The sequence below is a fragment of the Ooceraea biroi genome, chromosome 9, assembly GCF_003672135.1.
Source record: "Ooceraea biroi isolate clonal line C1 chromosome 9, Obir_v5.4, whole genome shotgun sequence".
NCBI lineage: Eukaryota > Metazoa > Arthropoda > Insecta > Hymenoptera > Formicidae > Ooceraea > Ooceraea biroi.
The window spans coordinates 13601670-13627880 of record NC_039514.1 but is presented as its reverse complement, the minus strand read 5'-3'; the positions used below and the strand labels follow the sequence as shown (position 1 = coordinate 13627880).

The window sequence follows — 26211 nt, the reverse complement described above, 5'->3', positions numbered from 1 at the left end:
GCTTTATTTCACAAATTATATTCGTCATATTTAATTTTATATTAAATTATTTATATTAAATTTAATTTTATATTTAATTCTATATTGTATATTCACAAATTTGCGTGTCACAAAATTTGCATATGTGTCTTACAAACTAGTATACATGCAGCTTTTTGGAATTAAAAATGTTTTACAATATGTAACTTTTTTTTATGCTTATTAAATGTCAGCAATGAAGCAATGTGGAGTTGCGAAAAATGATATCATAGATATATATTGCAATATACAATTATTATCTTTGCGCGCGCGTACATTAAAGTATAACAAATCTTTTTCGTAAAGATTAATCATAATCTATGTGTGTTTTCTGATTTATCCAATCGATGAAAATTCTTATGAAACTTGCGGCCAGTCTCGGTGGGTCTGACTCCGAATCGGGATTCATATCGGGATTTATATTTCCCGTATTCTCATTGTTACCGTTTTCATTTCCATTCACTATATTTCCATTGACGTCATCATCACCATTGGTTATATTATTTTCGCTATTAGAGTTTCCTGAACTGTTAATAATTAACGTTCCAGCAGAATCCCTTTTTCGGACGTTACCAGAATTAGAATTGTTCCCATTGCCATTTCCGTTTACCAAGTTTCCATCGACTTTATCATTGCCGTTGGAAATGTTGTTTTTAGAATTATTATTGCCAGAGTTATTAATAATTAACGGCAATAAAACTTGATCTCCATTGTCAATGTTACCCGAACTATCATCGTCTTCGGATTCGTTCGAATTGTCATTTTGTATTACTTGCTCGCACCATGGCTGGGGAACGTTCTCCAAACAGGTCGCGTTCACCTTGCAACCGTTAAACTCTTTGTCGTACCCTTCATTGCAGGCACAGGACATCTCCACTGGTTCATACGTCCTGGGTAATACTTCCACGCACAGAACGTACTTCCGGCAGGAATTGGGACCTGGATCTGGCGGCTGAACACCACTCGTCCTGCAGTATCTCACACATCTCACGCGGTTGACATCGTATCTCTCGTAATTCTCACATCGCCCGAGAATGAGCGGCTTACCAAGAATGCATCTTCCGTGAATGCGATCGTCTCGCGGATACACGAACGGGCGACCATCCCTTCCGACGCAGTTGATGGTCACGCAATCAGAGGGATAACGACGATATTTGCAACCACCGGTACTATGATCGTACACGGTATTCCGTGGACACTGATTAGTTGTGACGACGCCCTGCGCGCACAAGTGATAACGCGTACAATCTGTCGGATCCGGAAACTCGCCATCAGCTGGACAGGCAAACGAGGTCGGATCGCAACCAGGACGTGGGATCTGATAAATGCATTGTAAAATTAATAAAACTCACGGTTTCTTTTCCGAATGGCTATCCGTAAATAGAAAACCAACGCAAGAGATGAAATAAGAGAGCAAGTACATCTCATATTGTTCAATAATTAAAAATTTCAGACTAATTTTGTGAATGTCTAGATAGTTGTTCACGATGCTTTACCCGCATTCTGATCTGACAAGAATACGTTTGCGTAGAAAAATTAAAAATTATCATATATGTATGAGCGATACCTTCGAACACAAGCCACCGTTGCAGTAGGGCGTGCTTGAATCCTTGTCACAAGTTATGGTACCGAATTGGTACCATGAGGTCTCGTTTACCCTTATACATACTCTCCCTTCATTACATGAATCTTCAACGCATTCGAGGTCAGAGCTGCACGAGATGCTTTCGTTACGGTCTATAACGATTGTGTTATCAAAAAGTGTCAAGGATTGGCTAGACACTTTGTAACAACAGATAATTATCTAAAAACGTAAGTATAAAATTATGTAAATTATTATTATGATTAATATATAAACTTTATTTTCAATCAAAGTTGTATAAGTATGTGTGATCCAAACTGGATTTAGATATGTTACGTTTTAATATCATAAATTAATTCTGCTTTACTCGATTAACGCAAAGAATTAAAGCAAAGAATACAGAGTCATCATTTTATTTTGCATTATTATCATTGCAAAGTGGAAAAGAGGTAATCGTGAAGATACTTGCCACGATCACTACGTCTTGATATGTACCCATTTTGATGTACACTCCCAAAATTTCGTAACCGTCGTTTCTTCTTATATCTACCGAATTCTTAAAATTCTCTTGATATATGCGCACTAACATACTTCTTGTGATATACATACAATGACAAATACGAATGCATGTTATCTAAAGTTCATGACATAAATGAATTAAGCTGTCGCGGAAATCTGCTGTTAGTAATAAATTTATATGATAACGTTCCAAAAATTTGATAACGTTCCAAGAACATGTGTTATTTCACTAAATCAGGAAATGATATCACGACGCCATTGGTACGATTACTGCTGAATGACAGCATCATACTGCCTTAAAGTAATAAAACAATAAAATCACTTACCTATAAAATTTTTGTCAAGATTGTTAAAAATATGCAGCAACGTTTTGACCATGATGCAGACTTTAAAAAAGATTTTAAAGCATGCATGTTTAAAAAAAATTGAAATATGTTGTCCACGAGAGTGTGATATTATTATTTATTATATATTATTTAAACACAGATCTTATGTCAGTCTTACGTTATTACCGAACTTAAAGTCTTTCTTGTGCAAAGAACGTCAAAATCCATTGCAAATTTCGCGATAAGTTTCTTTACAAGTTTTAATGACTGAGAGTTAATGGTACGTATATAGCTTTCGTAGTTCAATGTCAAACTAAATAAAAATATCATGCGATCTTTTATGTCGTCAGGAATGTACATATGTGTATCAATATCTACAAATTTGTTTTTAAAGAAAAATTTAAACATATATACCAGAAAACACAGAAACAACAGAAACAGATCTAATTTTATGAAATATAGATTTTACGAAACATTTCGTTGCATTTTGTAAACTCTATCCTTCAATCATTAATACTTGTTATTACTGACATTTCGATGAGAGGAGAGGGAATATAAAATTATATATAAACCAATGTAATTATATTATATAAATATATACAATATTACATATATATACAATATACAATAATTATATAATTTTAAGTACAATAACGATATTTGCATCTCATCAATATCTCTTTTCCAACTATAATCTCTGTACAATAACCGATCGGCTAAAATATTCCACCCACGCTGCGATGATAATTAAGCTGAGCATGCTGAGTGTAATCGTAGCCCTGGTCGTACCAATCCGACGTTGTCGACGCGGTGTTCGAGGTACTCGACTGGATATTCTGACTCACATGCGATCCATGCTGATGACCACCGGTATGACTAGACCCGTACTCGCCGCTCTGAAAATGATTAAATTGCCCCCAACCCAGCTGCGTCCTGGACCAATCGGTATTACCTGAAGACAAATTATTCACAGCTCAACCTCACACATAATAACACACAAACAAATCCTAAAGAAACATTTAGAAGGATTCAAGAAAAATTAAGTGGCTCTCCGAAGGACCTCGAAGAGGACATTAAGGATCAACCAGCACTCACCAGTATTATGTGAAAGTGAGGTCGGCGCACTGTGTGCGGCGGGTGGTTGCATCGTCGATACTTGCGCGAGCTGCATGCTGGCCGCGTGCGCCGGAAGTGAGCTGAGGTGACCGGAAATGGCAACCGTGTGTCCTTGAAGAGCACCGCTCATCGTGGTGGGCACTTGGGTCGCCATTGTGGTCGCCATCTGAGCGATCGCGGTGCCAGGGACTTGGTGCACACCACCGGTTGCCTGATGCAACGTTGTCGTTGGACTGTGATGCAACGTCGTGGGTACCTGTGGTATCCCGCCGGGCATCTGTGGTACCTGCGGTATCTGCGCGAGCTCGTGGCTGGCGTATTGGCAGGTTGTCAACGGCAAGCTGGCTACCGAATGAGCTATACTACCGGCGTGTTTCCGAAGACGCGCCCTACGATTGCTGAACCACACCTGGTGACACAGGACATGATACTTGAGATCAACAGAATTGCGTGTCTGCGACAAAATTCGTTGATAAATACCGTAACAAGCGCTCGTTTCCTGCTGTGTAAGCATGCTTAGCAGGAAACTAGCAAATGTATCACAATGCAACCAATATTTTAATTTATTAAATCACACATCAGCTTTTGTGTGGTTTATCCAGCTTGTGCATTTGCATTTCCAATACTCTCTTGATTTTTAAGTTTTATTGCAAGTCTTGGCCACAAGTAGTGTGCTATATATTAGGTCATTAGCTAAGTAATCCAGGTCGCGTCTAGATGGTGATACAACTCAATGCAACGATATTTTGGAGAATTTGTTTTTTATTTTTTAAATGTTGTAAATTTTGCTATAAAATTAATACACGACAAGCTATGTTGTGCTATCATAACTATGTGTTTAATTTGATTCATCGTCGTCCAGATGCGGGTTACTTAATTAATGACTTAATAAATTATCAAAGTCAAAGAAGTAGTGTCACCAGTAGTACAAAATGTTTGCGCAGGTTTTGAAAATCGATGGGAATACCGAAAATTTGAGTTAATACCGTCATTGATGTGACGTGCTGATCTGAGTTAGCGTCGGCCATTAACGTCATGCAAAACTCACTTGAATTCTCGCCTCTGTCAGTCCAGTCCTCTGGGCCAGTTCTTCTCTCGCATAAACGTCTGGATATTGAGCCCGCTGGAACGCAACTTCCAGCTGCTCGAGCTGCTCGCCGGTGAACGTCGTTCTGCTTCTGCGTTGCTTTCGCTTTAATGGAATGCCTGGCTCGCTTTCCGTGTCAGAATCGTCACCGCAGCGACCTGAGGGTAAGAAGAATATCGTTGTTAAATCTGAGAAATTTGAAAAACAACCGATCTTTTTTATGTTATCTATAAAAATGAAGATACTCGAATATAGTTTGTGTAATATTTCTGTTGATTTGTAAAACTTCAAGAATGCGACGTGAGTACGTATGTTTTGCAAGCAGTTGCTTCTATTCTCTATATTTCAGATGCAAATTTGTTATAGACTTCTCAGACTCGTAGCGAATCGACGCGATTCTTAAACCAGTGCATGCGACTCTGCGTTCCATTTTCCGCGTAGTTTCCTAACTTTTCCTGGTTCACGCAAACAAAATATTATCTCAGTCGCTCGAAGAACTCAGCCGGCAGCGACGTATTGGGTCGTCCGGAAAGTTCGTGCCGATTTTGAAGGAAAATTCAAAGGCAACATTTTTTTATGTCGATAAATATTTATTGACTTATGTATGCACCGTTTTGTTTCACAACCTTTGTCCATCTTTCACGCAACTGGAAGATTACATTCTCCCAGAACTTCTTAGGTTTCTCGGCGAAAAACTCCTCAAGGTGGTTTTTTATGTCGATCAAAGAGTTGAAGTTCTTGCCGCTAAGAGAATTTTGCAAAGACCTAAATAAGTGAAAGTCTGAAGGTGCAATGTCTGGTGAATACGGTGGGTGAGGTAGCACATCCCAGCCAAACTCCAACAATTTTTGTCGGGTAGTCAAAGAAACTTGAGGTCTGGCATTGTCCTGATGGAACACGACGCCCTTCCTATTGGCTAATTCTGGACGTTTTTCCTGAATCGCTGTCTTTAATTCGTCCAGTTGCGAGCAGTACTTATCTGCATTTATCGTTTGGTTGTGTGGTAGGAGCTCATAATATAGGATTCCTTTCCAATCCCACCAGACACAGAGCATGACTTTTTTTGGATGAAGGTCGGCTTTCGGAGTGGTTAATACTGGTACATTTCGCTTACCCCAGGATCTTTTTCATTCTACATTGTTGTAAATGATCCATTTTTCGTCACCCGTCACTAATTGCTTAAAAAATGGTACGTTTTCGTTGCGCTTGTACAGCGAGTCACAGATGGAAATGCGATCCATTAAATTTTTTTCGGCCAAATTATGCGGAACCCATACATCATAGCGACTTTACGTAACCAAGCTTCACTACATGATCCTGGACAGCGGTTTTCGATATTTTCAGTATCTCTGCTAATTCACGTGTCGTGTAGCGCGGGTTATTCTCGATCAGTGTCTTGATTTGGTCATCATCAGTAGTAGAGGGTCTGCTCGAGCGTTCTTGGTCTTTAAGGTTAAAATCACCAGCTCTAAACTTAGCGAACCACTTACGTACGGTTCTTTCAGCTAAAGCGCCTTCTCCGTAAACAGAACATATCGAATTTGTTGCTTGTGAGGCATTTTTGCCTTTCCGGTAATAGAAAAGCATCAAGTGTCTAAAATGTTCTTTGTTTTCTTCCATCTTCAAAAGAGTACAAAACTGACACGAATCAATTTATCTGAAACAACTTTTTTCCTAAAGATGCGTTGAAATGTCACCTTTAAGCATATGTATATAAATCGTATGTTTTCAATAACATTGATATATTCAGACATATTCCAACGCCATCTATTAAAAATCGGCACGAACTTTCCGGACGACCCAATACAAAGTCGAACGTCTTTGTTCAACGATAGCTTTGCGAATTGCAAGCGTGTTTGGTCGTGAAAATTTTCACGGTATCAAAGCGAGATAGAAAGCAACGATTGATGGCTGAAATTTCGTGGAGATTATTAATCGCTGTTAAAACGGCCGTCATTGCTAATCAATAAATCGTCGAAGAAGCTGCTCTGTCACTGTCGGCCCGCTGTTGCACCGATAAACTCGCCTCTTTCTCCCTGAATGGGATATTGATGAGACGATGATCACCATACGTACAATATGCGCACGTGTCCGATGACGAATATCATGCACAGTCATTGTATTACTCACGGCTTAATTGTTTGCGATGAAATCAAGATGTTTCACCTAATATATCGGAGAAAATCTCTCAGCATCATATTATCGCGTAAATATGTCCATAATCAACGAAACAATGAATGATTAATCGTCACGTTTATATAAGAGCACTTGATAATATTCTATGTTTCTTTGCAAATTAAGATGAAATCAATAACGAGATCATCATTTGAAATATATAAATTTATTCGTCCGTCACTTTTAGATGTTGTGTCTGATTGTGACACGATATCTAGAATTTCCCATAAAAATTCTGGTATCCAATCCTGATTTAAAATGTGTTCAATATGTCTTACACGATATAGCTTCATGCTTTCTGCACATGCATACGCTACATACGCCGCAGTCATTAAAACGTCCATAAAATCCTCGTAAAAGGCAAGCAATGGTCACCACCATGTTTACCACCATCTTGCCGCGTTTTCGCAGGATTGATACGTTTTATGATCGACCGCCTCTCGATGGTTGGTTGCACTTTAAGAATTCTATCGTCGGCGATCATGTTCTCGGCTTATTTTTGAGGACTTTATTTTCTTTAATTTATTCATAATGTTATATGAAATGTGTTCTTGCAACAATTAATCGTTAAAAGATTACAAAATATTATATAAAATAATCAAGAGCAGAGTAAATACTTTCAGGTTGATTTATTTTATATTCACTTAAAGTATCTTAATTTAGATCTCTTGATAATCTCATCTTGGGGATTAATCTATTCGTTTATATTTCCCATCACGTGGTTTGTCGTATTAAAGTTAATCTCCAGTCCTTGAAATTTATTTCCTATAGAAAATCTGATTGTGTGCGAGCAATAATCTCACGGACAATAATTTCAAGCAGTACTGCTTTGCGCAACCAGTCGGATTGCGAGAATCCCTTTGCGTTTCATCGTCGTTCGACCGTCCGATATTCAACACTAGATCCTCCTCGAGAGATTCTGCGAACTTCTTAATATCCTCGCATTCAGCACTTGGTTCGGAAAACATTTCTATGCGATGCGTCATGACCTCCGTCCGCACCATCGAAATCTATTTTGCGGAGACGGCGAACTGCTCGTGCGTCCATTTTCCCCGCAACGAAAGAAAAAAGGGCACGATGTATATACACGGCAAAAGACTGCCACCGGCAACAGAAACTGACCGGGCCGCCTCCGTCAAATATTTACCCCTAAGTCGACTCCCTCCTCCCCATTTCCACATTCATTCCATTATCGTTCAATCGACCGTTCACGTACACCATTGTCCCGATCGAAGTCGGACATTGTCGTGCTTTTCCAGCCGTTTCTAGACCACGTCTCGTCTCCCGTTCCATCTGTGACGGGACGGAATTGGATCTCATGCTCGTTTTATCGCTGGTCGAACACACCCGAGAGCGCAACGTCAACGGCGAACAAGAGTGGCTTGTTGTGACGTCCGAGGATCCCCAGCTATAGCGTAACACAAACGGGGATTAGCTCGCTCCTTTATTTGCCAACCTGTGCCAGCGCGTTTTCGTCGATTCCGCGATGCGGAATTAAACTGCGACGACAGTAATTCCATCACTTACTTTGATCTCCCATCGAAGCAATTTTCCCTTCGAAATGCGCGCTTCGCGAAGCTAACGTTCAACTGGAATCACTGAAATCTCTTCCCGAAACATCAAGCACACCATCGCAGACTATTTAATCGTAGGGATTGAAATTCTTGTATGAGCTGCAGTTTATATTATTCGTTGGCAATTGGACCTGTTAAGTAACAAGTGGAAACTAAATGTTTCGACTTTTGAACGAACTAAAATATCTATAAAGTGAAAATCTTATGTTTTTGGTGCTGGCGAGAAGGCCGTGACAAGACAAGACTTGCGACATCGTCGGACGCTTACATCTTTTCGAAGGACTTGCTGTTTTCCTCGTGTACAGTAGAACCTGACCCGAATCTTACCGACGAACAATGGACAGTGTCTCCCTTTCCGTGCGGTTTTCATCTCGCTCGGCGGGGAATGAAACTAACGGGCGGGATTGCGGCTTTCGAGTATACGAGAATTCCCAGCGGCCGTCCTTTGAACTTGAGTCCATTCTACTTATTGTGCGGCGTTACATTTGTCAAAACGTAACGTGCCTTCTGTGCGTACGGAGGCGGACACGCCGACGTCTCTAGTCAGACTCAAATGACGCCCCCGGTATTCTGCGGAAGTAGACAAAAGGGCGGCACCTTTCTCTTCGTCTATCGGCTTTGCACGGTGGTATTAATTACCAAACATAATTTTTCTCGCCGGATGAACGAGCGATGTTAGCTATTGTCCTTTGAGGCAATTTGCACATCTCGGCAAACAAGACGACAAGAAGGCAAGGAAAATTCGTTCCATGCATCTTTTCCGAGTGCCGATCAAATTTAAACGAACGCAGTCGAAAGTCGAAAAGGATAACGTTGGCATTCTCGCGAGTTAATGTTTTGTAACAAATTAAATTTTTATAGCTAGAACAAGAACTGACTTTCTGACTGAGAAAATTTGTCAAACTCTGGAGACCTCGAAGAGCTATCGACAAGGATGCGCTCACTCCCGCGCACTTCGCAGTCATTGTGCGTCTTCAGGTGCGCCGCGCCGTGGAAAAAGAAGAAAAAAAAGAAGAAGAAAACGATGGACATCTTTCGACGTTCACTATCGCTCCCTCCACTCTCCCTCCTCTCCCGCCACCTGTATAAGTTGATGGCGAGACCGGTGACAGGAATTTAAACCTGAGTTCCGCCACCTTTACTGTCTGTAGATGCAACTTGTCTCCAGGCTATTCTCCCATTCTTCCGTTTGTCATACGAGAAACGTGAACGAGCCGCCAAAGATGCCGCCAAAGGGGATCCCTCGTCGAAGGAACCTCTGCTGTTCGACGGCCGCCGGAAAAAGGTCACCTCGCCACGTAACCACCTTTATCTCGTCTTTCTAGATACGCAACGTGCGATTAAAATGCATGCAACGTCCAACGTTGGCCACGTAGCCTATTTAAGAGACGAGGATAAGCAACGAGTATCGCGAGATGAGACGCCGGAGGGCGTACAGTGAAATCGGAGGATACAGATACATTTTACTTCTCCGATCATATAAGCCCCACATAGAGCTTCGCGTAAATTTACAAGCAGATTTCAATTGGAAACGAGAAGAGCAAAGTTTGATGTTTCTCTTGGAGCCAATCCGTGGTTGTCGAATCGACGACGAGCTTCTCATCGATGAACAAGATGATTACACATGCATATAAATAATTCGCATAGACATTTCTTCTTAAAACAATGTCGTAGCTGAGGAGAATAAAAAATCGATAAAATTAACACACTCAATTAACAGGTAATAAATAAAAAAACGGTCTAGAGAGAGTAAAGTTTACCAATATTTTGATATACAACTATCTTCCTTCCCTTCCCCGTATTTAAACGTTAGTCACCCGTTCTCAGATGTTCATCCGCCGGACGAGGATATCAGTGCGACTAATTATCAATTATCATCATCGGCTCGTTCGACTGCTTTTTTTCTGCGGGGAGGTTGGGGGTGGCGGCCAGGTGTGTTTCTCGCGCGGCCGCCGCCGTCGCCGCCGAGGAGACGCTCGGGAGGCAGGGCGGCGGCGTTCGGCGAGTCAGCATTCCTTCGCGCGGCCTCTGACACCGGCGGTCCTCTCAGAGAGCTCTACTCGTCTCCCTTCGATCGTCGGGATCCTCGATCCGACTCTCCTCGTCCCGCTCCCACGGCCGGAAGAAAGGGAAAAAAGGTGGCTGTGGCCGCGAGCGGGAGGGATCAGTCGTGTGTGCGTGCATGCACGCGTGCATCCTGCATGTGTGTGCGCGCTCGCGCAATCGTTTAGGCGCCCATATGTTGGACTTGTAATGAGAGAACGAACGTGCTCTCCACGCCGGGACAGGGAGGCGGGCACTCGATGAAACGCTTTATAGATTATCGCCCCGGCCACGCCATTGTTTTATCGCGCGCACAGTCGCCCTGTTAGCGCCTCGACGTTCGAAAATGTCAATTACATCGAGAAAGTAATGAAGCCACGCGCGTATTCGGAGTACATGCTCCATCGTGAGAGCACGCTTACTCGCTCGGCGTTTTTCGCAAAGTTTTCACATCGCCGCTCTCGTTTCGCGCTTCATTTACCATTGAACACTTGCGTAGCAAAATTCGCCGGCGCAGCGAGTTCCTCGCGAGCGTTAAAGTCCGAGTTTACGAACTTGCAAACGTAAGTTCTCTCTCTCTCTCTCTCTCTCGGACGGGAGTGACTTCGCCTTCACATTTCGTTACTCGCTCGCGCTCGTTCAGCAATGACATAAGCCGACGGAAGCTGGCGGCTTCGACAGACGACAAATATCGGCATTAGTGAGCGAGTTATTTCGCTTCACGAGGCGATCTTGTCGCTTGACGCGCGCGTCTCGGGGTCATCAGGTTGACTCGTTGATAGGCACAATCAATATCGAGGGCCCATCGAGGATGAAAAGCCAGCCGATCGGGCCGTGAATAGATTGCGTGAAAAGACGCGTGTAATCAATTACGGGACAAGAGGAAGGGAGAGAAGGAGGGGGGGGGGCGGTCCCGCGGTGTCGAGAGCAAATATCTCATTCGTAGCAACGTCATCCAGAAATGTGCCGGTCAGCATCCCCGCTGCGTGCGTGTCCGTACACGCGCGCGTACGCGCGTTCCGTCGCCGTGCGCGTCGATCGCGGTACGCGCGATACGCGCCGCGTACAATGCCGCGTAACACACGCGAGTCATTTTACGTGATTAACACGTTGATCGCCGAGCAAGATTGTCGTAAACACGGTAAAAGCGTCGCGCGCCGGTGCCGTCGACGAAGAAGATTAATATCGAAGTGCTCGCACGAGCGACCGAACGCTACCGAACGCGTCGCGAGAAACAATCGTAGGTGCTACCGACATCCTCGATTTGCCTTGTCGTTTCCTCGACTCTTCGTACTCTGCAAGTCGTGAATCTGTTTCTGGCCAATCGGCTCCCATCAGGCATTCGTAGATGATCTGCACGCGTTCAGCAGTTCGAAGCAGGAAAAGCGAGACGAGGCATATTCGCGTCGACATATTCCGAGATACAATAAAATACGCGCTCGGTAGATCCTGATGTCCTTGCGAGACGGGGTGGAGCCTGTATTGGAGGATCATGACGACGGTTAGTCTGGACCGCCAACATCCGTTGTCCCATGTAGATCGCCGCTACTTTCCTGCGCCTCCCTTTTGCTTTCCGCGTGTCGAATCGGCCGTTGAATGGTGGAAAAGGTGCCGCACCTCTGCCTCTCTTTCTCTCTCTCTCTATGGGTTATAAATCTAGCAGGGTCCTCCCGGCCCCACCCTCCCCACACCCGGCCCACACTCATGGGGGTCCCGTAGATGCGTGTGTGAGGTCCTTCTAAATGGTAACAAATGTCCTCAAAATGCCAACAATGAGCCTCGAAGCGGTTGACGCCCAAGTACGTGGTCTGTCTGCCTGTCAACGCCCGTGTATGCGTGTATACGTGCGTGTGCGCAACGGGAAAGAGGGATGAGACCCGGTAGTCGAGCCGATGGGTACTAGAGTTGGTGGCTCGACCTCGACGACAGCTTTTACCGGTGATACACGACGGCGAGCCGCTACAATTAGCCCGCGTTAGGTACTCTTCAGGCACGATCGCCAGGTCGTCGTTGGTGGTCCGTGTAAGGGCAGTTATGATGACGGTGCAGAGTTTCCTTTGATTTGCCGCAGTTCCGGTCCTTTTCTCCGCAAACAATCGCTTCTCGATTATGACTGCGGGAATCGCACTTTGGCGAGCACCGCGATTTTTCAGGAGACAGTCTACAATTTCATATTGATCAGCAAAAAGGATCGTGTTAGTTGCATTTTAATTATTCAGGCTCACGCATTTGCACAGTTCTCCTTATTATTCGTTAGCAGCTCCGAGTGAACAGCATCAACATCAACATGGTCAGTCCTGACTGTCCATTGACCATTGACTAAAAAAACATCATGAGGTGATTAACTACGCTTCGAAATGAAACCAGCAACCGCCCATCGGGTTCGGGCTCCGTTGCTGGTGGTCTTTTTGGAAAGGCACAAACGCGCCGCTGAATTTCTCGGCGTATGTTGATAGCTTCCAGATTTGTGGAAACTGAGTGCATTCTCTGAAAGTACAACGGCACCTCTCGGCACGTTCTGCCGTTGAAATGTTGCATCACTAAAAGCACCATAGGATGTTTGATCTTATACATTTCGTTCCTGAAAAATATTTTTCAATGCAGTCGAAACGTGTCAGATGATTTGAATGTATCTCGGTGATCATTTGTCAGAAAAAATTACAAAGCTTATTCCATCATTGATTTATTATTTATCTCGCTATTTTCTTTTTTTGCAATACTTAATACACAACCGTTTTGTGCGACAGCAAAAATATGGTTCTAGAAATTACAACTAAAAATAAGTCGTTTTTATTCACGATGTCGTGTATTATATATGCTAGCCGCGGTTCTCTTGCGTGCTCGAAAGCATATCACGCGTGCTCTGAAGTGTAGCGAGGTACACGTTCGCAAAAATACCTGAACACAAAGTATCTTTATGGAACGATCGATCGATCGTCCTCGAGCGATGTTACCACGTAATTAGCATTTTTCCACTGCACGCGCGTGCGAGCGTCGACTCTTAAGTGAGCCTGATTAAATCGCGACTTAATGAAAGAGAAGACCGCAGCAAAAGTGTACGCCGAGGTAACTGGAAACAAAGAGTGAAGCGATAGAGAAGGTAAGACGGAGGCGATGCAAGGAGTTAAAGCGACAACGTTACCGTTGAAATTTCATACATCACGAAAGACATCATCAAGATGCGCTTCACATCTCATTATGATCGCGTCTTAATTGATTAGCGGCCGAGCGTTAAGAGATGAAGACTTTGTTTTTAAATTAAAACGTCCAATTTATCAAAATCTCGATATTACACTGTGATATATTTATTTACAAATCCGAATAGAAGTAATAAAAATGATGTACATACTGTAACAAGACGAAATATTATTATAACAAGAAAGATTCGAACAAACATGAAATTATATTTTTGAAATTAGTTTTATTTGCTCTATGTGGCAAGAGAATATTATTTTTACGCAAGTCGAACAATATTCAGAGTTGTTTGTAAACTTCTTTGAAAAGGTGAAACGACATTTGTAAAATGAAGATAAGTCGATTTTATTGATAATCATCGATAAAACCAGGGTGGGTGAACTTTGTACGATCTCCGGATGCTTTTCAATTCAATCCGCACGTAAAGCCGCGTATCCGTGAAGGCACACATCGCGCACGACACGGGTACGTATCGCTCTCGAAGGATTATGCTCTCGCGTGACAAGGATCGGCGTCCACGCTCCTGCGGCTCGATTCGTGCGGTGCATTAGATACACACTTTGATATCAGCTCCGACAGCCAGTCCTCTGCTCCCTTTCTCGCGCTCTCGCCCTTCTTCCCGCCCGTATAATCGTTCGCGCACTTCTTTCGCATTCCTCATTGCGTCGATGCGCCGACACTCGACGGCGCTGTTTCGCGATTCTTCGAAGATAAGGATTGCCGACCGGATTACGAATTACGAATTACAACGGAGAGCAACAAGGTACTTACGTCCGACGCGCCGTTGATAAAGCAAGATATCGCGAGTAGCTCGGAAGAATAATTAATCGCAATTTTGCTGGTACAGCAAAACCTCAATTGCCCAGGAAAAACAACATTATTTTTCATACTTCGACTTCGCTACGTTATTCTACGCGGACAATACGAACAAGAGTTCATCGCGATGTTATCTTGCCCGCGATCGTTATTGTATAACGTTATTGACTCTATCGCGCGCGGTCTGATAATAGCCCGCTGAGTAACTCGCGACGGCCGTACAATGCGGACGTCGATCCGGCCGATGCAATCTGCAGATTTTGATTGCGAATCATGCAAGCGAATCGGCAGCGCGTAAGAAAAGGAATCCCGCGCGATGCGTTGAGGTGTGCTTAAACATCAAAAACAGTATCCCGACAACGTTAACGGCAACGGCGGCGGCGTATTCCCGATGATCGTGTCGATCCTCGATACAATCAATAAACCTGATTGTGAATCACTTAGCGGCGTTGTTCATCGCGCGAATACTCTCTCGGTCTGTCTGATCGTGTTGGTAAGGCACGTTGGTAAGGGATCCGAGAAAGAAAACGGAAGAGAGAAAGAGAGAGAGAGAAAAAAAGAAAGAGAGAACGAGAGGCATCAGGATGGATACACATATTATATATACGTAGAGATGCAACGTGGGGGCTGTGAGGAGGGTGGTGTAGGAGGGTGGGCAGGACCCATTAGGCTAATCCCTCGTCGGCGGCCGGAGCCAAAGGAACGGAATAAGAAGGAATAAGAAAGCCACAGGCTACGTGTCATTCCTGCTCGCCTGCCGACACCTATACTCGGCCGACACCTCCGCCATAGTACGAGTATATCCGTTCAGAGGTGCTCCCTATCACGATTGCTCTCGCTTCCTATCCCGCGCGTGCGACTCCACCTCGTCTTGCGTAAGTTATTCCACCGCACGCGGCGCAGACCGCGATAGCGGTCTCTCTAACTGCTCGCGAAAAGCAGGGTGGAATATATCGGAGAACGGTCAAACGTTCCGTGCATCGTGGGCGGTCCAGATCAGCCGTAGATTAGGGCGTTTTTCATTAAAATCCTCAAACGACGTTAGTTCGCAGGAAATAAGAATGCGATAGACTTCCGTGACTCGATCGACATTCGAAATTGCGGTTGAACGGGAATTAACAAAATGATAGTTAGAAATCAATGATAACATGAAGATTTTTTAAAATTACACATTCAACGAAAGAGAAATTTGTTCCCCTATGTTTCCAAGCAGATATTTCAAATGAAATTTCCGCAGTTAAGTATGATACATAATTTCCTGAAAAGTATTCGCTTATAGCAACGGAAATCGCGATATTTTAATAGCGATTTAAGTGTTTCTTCTCGTTTGATTGTAATGGCAGGAAGTCGTAAAACCGCGTCCATTTCGGCGTTTATTCATTTCCATGGCGTGCAGGACGAGACGAGACGCCGCTTTGTCTCGAAACTCACATGAGCGGCGGTGGCGGCAGCGCGCAAATTACATCGCCGGTGCTTTAATTCGGCCGATCGACGTCAATCAATTTTACTGGCCGCGAAAGCAGTTAATGACGAATAAACAGCGGTGTGAATGGGATCGAATGCATACCCGCTCGTTAAATAATTATTCATTTTCATACGACTCCGACGCGCGCAAGAACGAGGATGAGAAAGGCATGGACTGTGCGGACGAGATTTCTATCGTCGCAATTTTTAGGGAAAAATTATTAAGCGCGTGCGGCGATTACACACAGCGAGTCGTGCATAATTAAACGTGCCGAGAGCGATATGCATCTGTAATTGGTAGTTTCGCGGTTTGTGTCGGAGGCGCGGTAACGTTTCCTCGGCGGCGCCTTCTTACCGGCGGAAATTCACGCCTCGAGACCTTAATCATCATTTTCCAAAATTCATCGAGTGCTTCTGGTAATTTATTACTGCGCGATCTTCTTTTTATTGCCATTCTTCGTTTTAACGTGCGACTTTTTCTCGATCTCATGTCCGAATTGGCGACGTCTGCGTGAAATAAAGCGGCTGTGCGTGCATGTAAAGCCAATCTGCTCGATTAGATTAATTAAGGGCTCGCTGGGACGCGATCGACCAGGGGAGTCACGAATGAGCACCACTGCCGACGTGTGGCAGGCGGTCCGTTTGATCTCCGCGGGATCCTCGCGGGGCCCCTGGTCCTTGAAGCCCCGCTCTTGCCTCTCTTGGCTCTCGACTCTTTCCTCACATTCTCGACGGTCCACGATCGAAGGATCTTTTCTCGAGACCCCGGCAGTATCCTCTCTCGGTTTGACTCCTTAAGACTTTGGGACACCTGTACCGCTAATTCCTCCGTGTCTACCTGTATCAATCACGAGAACAAATTCCCGCTTCGCGTTCGTAACGACTTGGCTTGACGTCGTGCGTGCCTACAAATAGCCCGGCCTGGGAATCGAGTTATCTCATCAAAGCGAGATGGGAATCTGGATCGCGAAGAATATTTCTAATCGGAATCATCGCCGATCTGATTTCCAACGTTAATCGTCTCGCGATTACAACGCTCACAGAGAACCTGTGATCGTTCGTTACGTTTGAATTTGGAAGATCCCGATCTACCTTCGAACAATCGTCATGCGATCGAATCCTGCCTCGCTGTGCAAAACCAGCAATCTCGGCAATCTTAGAAAGAGCAAGACGGCGAGGGACGAGACGGGAACAAGAGGGAGGGATAATATCTCGCGCGTCCCATAAGATATTGACACTTCTGTAATCCGTTTGTCGGGACATGTGGGCAACCTGGCTAATCCTGCTCACGCCCACCGGAGATTAAATCCGGCCCGGTCCCCGACGCTGGTCTCATTCGGGGACCAGCGGAGGCGCTTAAGGCCCCGGCGTGCATGCCCGCGTACACGTCAAACTTGGAAGTTAAAAGCTCTTGATGCCCTGCCTCGAGACGATGGATCGCGCGCGACTTTTTCTTTCTACCTGATTTTTCTTTTCTTTCTTTTTTTTTTCTTTTCGTATACCCGCGTTCCATATTTCTCGCGCGCTACATCGCGCCGGCACCGACGCGGCTTGGCGCAGCTTGGCGCGGCGCGCTTTGCCATTGGGACTTGGACTGCGCGCGGACTCCCTTTCTCGCTGCTGACAGCCTAAAAGGCTAATTAACCCTTCGACTGTCCGATGGGAGAGCTTTACGCGGCTCGCGTGAGTGTTGCTCGTTTTGTTTCTCGCGAGCGGCCGATAAATACCAGCCGGGCGCGAGAGAGATATTCCTGCTGGATGAGAGAACTGATATCGAGTCTACGTCCGGTGGATTTATTGTGTCGAAGGTATACGGGCGCATGATTATACGCGATAAAATTGCGGGATGCAGAGCAGCAGAAGGGGAAAATTTGGAACTCACCACCGCCCAATATGCCATTGATAGTGTAATCCTTCTTGCCATCGTCTCCTGGTCGTCCACCACGAAGAAGTCTGCTGATGGAACTGACGCTCGGTGGATCCGAGAAACCTTCCTGCGTGCAAACGAGGATACGTTTAAACGATAATAGTATAATGTAATTCTTTCTGATATCGCTTGTGATTCAAGAATGATGCTTGAGATTTGATTAACCGCAAGAGTCCCGATTGGACTCTTTTCATAAACGGAATTGCAGCGAGACCGAGGGGTTGGTCGCTGAGGTAATCTTTGTACAAGGGCTAGGTAATTCTTAGGGTAGTCTCAGATAATCTGAGGTAATCTAAGGTAATCGTGATACCATGCGCGATATATATTCAGTATATCTAACCGCCGAGAGACAACCAAATATCGGAAACGCAACCTTTCATATGTTTCGGGTCTATATGTCCGCCGAGCTGCCTACTCTGTGCTTGATTCTTTTGCTCTGTGCTAGCTTATTATTTTTTTCTGGTTTTATCATCGAAATCGATCAAAATGGAAAATTCTGAACAATCATCGAGGGAACTACCGGCTGAAATCAATACAGAAAATACGGCATTGATGAATTTTGACAGTAAATTGAAACTTTTGCCAAGTTATTTGATCGAACTGTTGTAGTATTAGGTAATCTTAAGGAATCTGAGGTAATTTAAAGGTAATCCGTATCAAGGGTAATTTTTGTACACTATAACCGCTAGTGACCAACCCCTCGAGCGAGACATATAATCGATTGAGTTACAATTGAATTTACGCAACGTTGGTGAAACCAGCTGTTTTTCCCGTTGCAGGAAATTCTGCGAAATCGATTTCTTTTAAGGCGTTATATATTACGGTAATGATGAAATATACAATCCTATCGCGTGTCCATCTTTTGTTTCCCCATATTAATTTAAATAGCAGAAAAAGAACGCTTTCGCAATTTTCCGGGTCGAGATTGCTACGTTGGCGTAAAACCTCGCACGTTTCCGTCTCGATGGAGCGTACGCCCGCCCGCGCTCCTAGAAATCGTCGAACGAGAATCGATCGATCGTAGAGTTACGTGCATGGTCGACCCGCGCGTGTGGCATTTGCAACTGCAGGCTACCGCACTACAATTTGGCGTGATTATTTTCGTGTCGGCATACGCATTTGCGCCGTCGAGATTCAGCGTTATTACACATTGTGCTCCGGCACCGTTACATGCGCGTTCACCGCAGTGGAGTACGTTCGCAAATCCAGATTGTCCGCCGAGAAACAACGACGAGAAACGCGTAAACATTCAAACATCACTGGTCCTATTTATCAAATTAGATCAAAATGCAAACATTCACTGGTCTTATTTGTTTGGCATGGGAAAAACAAAAATATTAAAAATTGCAAATTAATATTCAAAACCGTTCAAATGTTCAATATTTAAATATTAAAAAATTCAAAACATTAAAAGTTGCTCCAAATTGTTTGAAAGTACAAAGTCACATAATTTCAATGGCGATTAAGGTCAGAATCATTCAGGCTTATGCCAGTTTGATTGACGCAGATTGAGACAGATGTTAGATGCGGTACAGGATCGTGCTTGCAGTGTTTCCGAGATTTCCTCGCATCTCTCATGATTTCATACAAAGTATCAAGAAAATTTCACGTCAGTCACCATCCTACCAGGCTCGTCTCGCAAAGCCGCGAAAATTTCCGCACGTACGCACGCGCCGATACCGATCAGCGTTATCGGCGGTGCGATCGAGTGCGTGCCGAACGCGCGATTCGCTAAAGAGAACGAGATAGATAAAGAAAGTGTGGGGCAAGATGCGAGCGAGTATTATCCCGCGAGCCAAGGTGAAAGAACTGCCTTTTGCCTTTGCCGAAGATTTAAAAGGAGGAAGAGCGGGCGGAAGCGCGAAAGAGAACGGCGACTTGAGGGAGGGAGAGAAAGAGCACAAGAGAAAACGAGAGAGCGAGAGAAAGAGAAGAAAAGAGACCGAAGGGAAAAAAAGGAAAAGGGGGTCGTCGGTGTCGATCGCTATCTGCCGGATCGCCGATCTCAGAAACAATAACGATCCTTCTGTCGGTGGTGGCCGAGGCGTCGGGTCCGGGGCGATGACAGGAAAGAGGGAGATGGACGTGGGCCCGATGAGGCGGTCGGACCCCGGGTGCGACGAGGAGAGACGCGCCCTGCGGGCCTCGGGTCCAGGAACGCCCCCTTCCAACATTAAATGCCGTATTAATGCCGGCCACGACCGGCCTGCCTCCACGACTGCAACGGCGTACGTGTTCTCGAAACCGTTTCTCGTCCTTCTCTCTACACACGGCTCTCCTCTCTCGTCCCCCCGTTCGGTCCCTCAATCCTCCGCCGCTCTCTTCCTTCGAACGGTGTTTTCGGCCGCTCCTCTGTCGTACACAATCGCGACCGCTCTCGATACTTCTCTCTTATCCCTCTCGTACCGCGTCGTCTCTCGTTCGTTCGCTTTTCCTCGCTCTGGAACCTCTTTCTCTCTCATTCGCCCTCGCGTACCTCTGATCTTTTTCTCTCGTTCTTTCTCTCGTTCTTTCTCTCTCTCTTTTTCTCCTATGTATGTTTCGTACGTCGTACGTCGCATTTGTGATGTTCCACTCTCTTTCTATCATTCTCTTTCGTAAACGTTTTCTTTTGTTCTTCGCGTCATTACTCTTGTTTCTCTGCACTCTCGCAATCCTTTTTATTCGTCACTTGTTTTCTTCCTACGCTGATCTTCTCTTCTTCAGTCTCCCCCTCGCGTATATTTTCGTGCGCGTACTCTCTCCTCGTCGATTAATACATTTTCTCCTTATTGTCGCTTTCGCGGCCGATACGTATGATGTTTCTTTCGGGTAAGATTTATCTCTCTATCGGGAAGATCGCCCTCGGCAAGGGAGGCGTTCCGACGTTCGAAGGAGCGCGAGATCTTACCTCTTCCCCGTTGGAATTTCGCACGGTTTCGGTTTGAGAACCGCAGTCGATCTTATCGCGACGACACGTGGAGATACTCGAAGGCATCGAGATCCGATACTTGACTCGGGTTGCTTCGAGAGAGAAGTGCTACCGCGGCGACGATCAACGTCGATTTAATTTATTAATAACTTTTGCTGGTACCGCTCTACAGCTTTGCGTATCCTTCATAAAAATGCGCAAACTCTCCACTTAAGCGTTTCGAGTGGCGCCTGAAACAGCTCGTAATTAAACGTTTTCTAGCATGGCCTCATTAAATTCTCTTTAATTAATCACATTTATATTCCACACGTGGGAAATCGCGGGAAACGTGTCAATGTGTTGCGGACATTAAGCGAAACTTATTTTTGAATTTCCTTCGCAGCCGCGTAATTCATCGACACCTACGCCGATGGACGGTGAATCAATGAAATGTATTCTCAAACTTAACGCGGACGTGAAGACTTGGCACGGATAATTAACGTTCTCTCCTCACGTGATAATCTTCCTCGTACATGTTCGCGAGGACATTTTTATCGGGGGGAGGCATCGGTCGATACGCGCGTCCGGGATTGGAGGGCAACGCGGAAGAGATTATCCAGGGAAAAATCCATTTACATATTCGAAAATCGAGACACGGAGGTGTGTTACGCCAATGAGGCGTGGGTGTAGACGGCGGTCAGTAACGTATTAAAGGACACGCGAGAGTTGCCTCGGGCCGCTCACGTACCCCGCTGCTCGCCTCGTGCACGCCTCGTGTGCAAGATTAAAAAGCCCCATTGAGTATGATCCCAGAGAGAGATAGACACACACACACACATACGCACAATCGCGCAGAAAACGTCCACCTTCGATCGCAGAGCCGAGCGATCGACTCACGGAATTTTCGCGGGAAAAATGCCTGCGTGATCGGAATGAAGAATCGCGGCGCAGAAGAGCGGTGCAATGCCAAAAATAGTGTTTTATGTTCTTTCTTGCGGCATTTATATAATATCTTTATGTTTACAGTTGTCATACGATATCAATGATGTGAACCTTTCTATAGTCTTTTTGACACTTGTACCGGTCTTTTGCATCCCCAATCTACAATTGATAAAAGCATCATCATTGCTTTACGCTCAAATTTCAATCGTTATTTCGTCGATGCTAAAACGTTGATTTCGCATCTTTGCTTTTATGATATAATCTAGATAATTAGAACATTACGATTTCTTTCCAGCCTCACCTTCATAAGTTTGTCTCTGATCTCCCAGGAGAAGATTCCCGGACTATCTCGCTTCAGTTCCTCGATCCTCGCCTCGACCTCCGGCGTGGCTACTCGCGGTTTGCTACCGCCGATCACGCCCGGCCGGATGGACCCAGTTTCCTGGTAGCGGTTCAGGATCTTCGAGACACAGCCGTGGGAGACGCGCAGTTGTCTGGAGATCATGCAAGGACGTACTCCCGCGGCGGCCATTTCTACGATTTTCAGACGTATGTGATTAGGAAGCGGCCGCCCGTTGATGAAGACTCCTCCTAGCTGATTCATTCGGCCCTGCCCTGCAAGAGATGACCGAGCAATCGGTAGAATCCAATGATGATTATTTAAAGCCGCTCGTTCTCGTTTGGGAGACCGCAAGAATGGGCGACAAACGCGCAGGAGGATGATGGTCTCTCGGTGCCGCGTGTACGCGGTGATTGGGCTTGAAATTAACGACGGAATCGGACTGGGGCGCACACATGAAATCAGATAACAGGATGGCGCGCGCGTGGTTTCACGCGCGCGGAGAGCATACGTACCAAAAACGCGGCTAACAGCCGTAAAATTGAAGAAGTTATGCGCGCGAGGAGGCGGCCGCGCGCACCAGGCCGTTTCCAGCACTAACGAGTATAAAGCCGGAGTCGTTAGTCGAATTAGCCACCCTTCTGTACGTGATGTTGACTCCCGTATCATCAGGGCCCCGGGTGAAGCGCGCGCGCGTAATTACTATGTTTACGCATTACGGACGCTCCGAGTACACAACGGAGACGGGTAATTATAATAATCGTCCAGCGCGGCCGCGCGGCCCGGAATCTCATTGTCGGGAAATGATCCTGTCGCATGTAATTCCGCAGATCAGCCGGGCCCTTTTTTCGAGGTCCGAGCTAGTTTTTTGGTCGCGCGCGCGTATTAGCGACGGTGATCGTCGCTTTCGTCACGCTGACGCGGACGCGCGGCTCGCTTGCCAGGATATTCACTCGAGACTATCTTCCTGATGTGTCCTGAACGCTGCGTGAAGCAGAAACTGCCACACGTTTGCAGTTACCAACGATTTATAAACTATATAACTATAACTTATATAACTATAACTATTATTCATAAAATTTTTCAGTTAATGTCTCTCGAGTAATTTTCATTTAACAGACAGCTTCGTAGCATTAGATTTTGGCGCTTATTTCGGTCACATATACAATCTTCTATTAATGTTTTTATAATTTAAAATATTATATCCTTTTAAAAGAGAGAGAGACCGCTAAAAATATTATAGAGTTAGCAACAACTTCAAATTTAAGCAAGAACAATAATTATGATGACCGTCACGAGTTATGTAAAGATTTAACGTTTTTTAACAAACCGATTGCTAATTAATCGCTTAGCGAAAATGTAGAATGTATCGTTGCAACGACATAATTTACATCATGGTGGTGTGTGTTCCGCACAATGTACTCAAGGGGCAATTCTCCCTGTCATGCCTACTAATAAATGTCCATATCCAATACGCGAGGCATGATAATATTGAATGTAGATTTATCTTACTCAATTCCGATGCTGGCGCGATATTAAGGATGAATATCAATTAACACGGCGAAGGGAAATGTTGAATACGTAGTCAAACGCAGCGAGCTGCGCGTTACGATTTAATTTACGACGGGGTTGTCCGCTTCGGACAGAATTGATTTATCAAAATCGCGCGGCCGCATAATCGATCGAATGTGTGTTAATAGCGATCGTGACTGAATTTAATTATCGCCTTAATAACTGAGCACAAACGTGACGATTAAGCGGCCGCATTGTTATCGACGTAGCGTTGCGTGAATTATTTAATTACAGTAATGGGATTTTCAAATGCGACGATTAACGTCAGCGTAATTCGACGCAAAAGCGCTCTTTTATGTGCTGTTATTATCGCGCGCGAACCATACCAGATACGCGCGATAAGATCTACGAATTCAGCAATTAAGAAATGCAAATCGCGAAACTAACGTTGGAATATTTATGCGTCGCGATCCTTGAAAAATGCGTGCGTGAGTGTGAGTGTTTGAGCGAGATTATAATATGCGTTAACGCCTAATTAATCCATTTAAAAATTATATTCTTACCTTTTACACATTAACTTTCGTTTTTCACTGTCTTTTTTTAAATCTTCCAGAACGAGAAAATACTTGTGAAATTTTACCAACCGTATTTAACCGTATTTTTCAAACAAATTTATAAATAAAATATAAAATCTACATAAAATTGACTCTTGGAAAACTATCTTTATTGCTCGTATTTTAGAGACATCTCATTTTTTAAATAATTTTTTATGAAAACGTCAGAATTATTAGATAATACAATCTAAGTTTGATTATTTGCAGATTAACTTTGTATGCACATAGAATCGTAAAACCAACCTTGGAAAGGATATCCACCAAAAATGGGCCTCATCCCGCTGGTGACATCCATGCCGGTCGTGGTGCTTGCCGCTATCCGATTGACACGATTATTCTCACACACACTGATCGAGGACTGCCACTCTTACGTCAGGCAGTGGTCCGTTCTCCGCACTCGCTACCCCAAAAGGAACAGACTTCTCACTGTGCATCCAGGTTAAGAAAGAGAAGCAGTTCCACGTAGATGTCAAAGGTCGGTCAGGAGAGACGCGCGAGAAAGATGAGGAAAGAAAAAAGGAAAGTGAGGGAGAAGGAGAAGGACAAAAGGAGGTAAAGGAAAAAAGCGAGATGCAATTCTTGAAACGAAATATTAAAATCGGGGCGTACTATGAAATGGCGTCGACGCGAAGCTGATGCAGTACGCGATGGTGTTCGTGGACATGGGGGGCGACGTCGCGATCGGACACGTTCCTGGATCGGGAAACAAGAAAACGAATCGCCAAGCACGCGTTGCTTTCGTTGCGAGGGGTACTGCGGCAATAACGTGTCAGCTGGGGTACCGGGTGTCTCGTGTGTCTCTCCCCCGAGAGAGACAGCAACGAGGGGGGCTCTCTCGGTGCTCTGTAGGAGCGGAGGGTAGAAAGGAGAGGAGGGGAGGACCTCTCTCTGGTCTCTCGCTGGGACTCATGATACCAACAGGGTCCCACTGTTGGCTACGCCCTGCCACGTGGTTGGCAAACGAATGCCGCACAATGGGCGGCTCTGCCCACGAGGCCGCCCACGGAACGTGTCTCCGCGTATATCGTCGCAGAGGATTACATCGCGTGTGCACCGCCGTTACTGATACGTGCACGCTACCAGAGACGATAGCGCGGCGAGTGAGATGACTGCTGGTCGTTAAGCGGGGTTTCGGCTGGAACATGTCGTGATCGTTGTGGTTGTCTGCGCCCCCGTCGCAAATTTACATACCAGCATTCTAAATAATCGAGCAAAATAATAAATACTCTCGATAAACGAGGACATAATCATTTTTTTATTTCTTCTGCTGCAAGTATCTTTACAATCATTCTCTGAAATTTGCACTTTCCATTTTTTTCCTCTAGCGTCTTTTAATATTTATACATATTTGAATTTCTCATGTGTATAATAAATGCGTACAATTTAATAATCTCGAATAATTATAAAATATAAGTAACGTTAATGAGGTACGACAAGAACTCATTATCTCTCATAATGAATAAAATGCAATCTCCAAGAGGGATGAATTATGACAGGATAACCAAAAAACCAACTGTGAACGTTGAGCAAGGTCGCTTCAAGCTTATTACATGACAATTGTTCGATAATGATTTTTTCTGGTCCACTGAGGAGACCCGAGAATCCTTGTCACGGACAATTCTTTCAGGTCTCGGAAATGTGTCGTTTGCCTGGAACACAGAAATATTTATAACCGTCACCATCCGAGGATAAAATCATAATGAACATATGATGGACCCAATATAAATTTTTACGAGAGGGTTCGTTTCACGAACGGGTAAACTCGCTTGTAAATCTTTCAATACAGTAGCAAAACTCCGGCACAAGTTAAAGTCTGTAAGAACGCCAGGGGGTCCCATGGGACTCATCGGTCCGATACGGCTTATGGAATGCCCGTTCCTCCTGGAATACTCCAGGGGCACTTGTCGCTACAAAGAGTCGAAGGATAGTCATGAATAAACGACCGCACCGTAGGTGGTTGCAAATATTGTGCGCCACGTTTCGTCGACCGGTCGAGGAATCGGCCAAAGATTTACAGCTAATCAACGAGACACAATCTGAAGAATTTATTTCGAATAAACCCTGAAGCCAA

At 44.8% G+C, this 26211-nt stretch overlaps 2 protein-coding genes across 2 annotated transcripts; both read right to left on the bottom strand.

Moving 5' to 3' along the window:
• Positions 1 to 65: 65 nt before the first annotated feature.
• Positions 66 to 2169, bottom strand: LOC105277330. The gene is made up of 3 exons (XM_011335609.3): positions 2070 to 2169; positions 1586 to 1822; positions 66 to 1336 (listed from the first exon to the last, which is right to left on the bottom strand). Exons 1-3 carry the CDS (start codon positions 2097 to 2099, stop codon positions 326 to 328), a joined length of 1278 nt encoding a protein of 425 aa, XP_011333911.2. The 5' UTR covers positions 2100 to 2169; the 3' UTR covers positions 66 to 325.
• An 865-nt stretch (positions 2170 to 3034) lies between these two features.
• On the bottom strand, positions 3035 to 24435 carry LOC105277331 (protein gooseberry-neuro). Its single transcript, XM_026972669.1, has 6 exons — positions 24384 to 24435; positions 21976 to 22289; positions 17798 to 17909; positions 4610 to 4806; positions 3541 to 3970; positions 3035 to 3397 (listed from the first exon to the last, which is right to left on the bottom strand). The coding sequence occupies exons 1-6, from the start codon at positions 24433 to 24435 to the stop codon at positions 3162 to 3164; spliced, it is 1341 nt and encodes a 446-aa protein (XP_026828470.1). The 3' UTR covers positions 3035 to 3161.
• Between the last annotated feature and the right edge of the window lie 1776 nt (positions 24436 to 26211).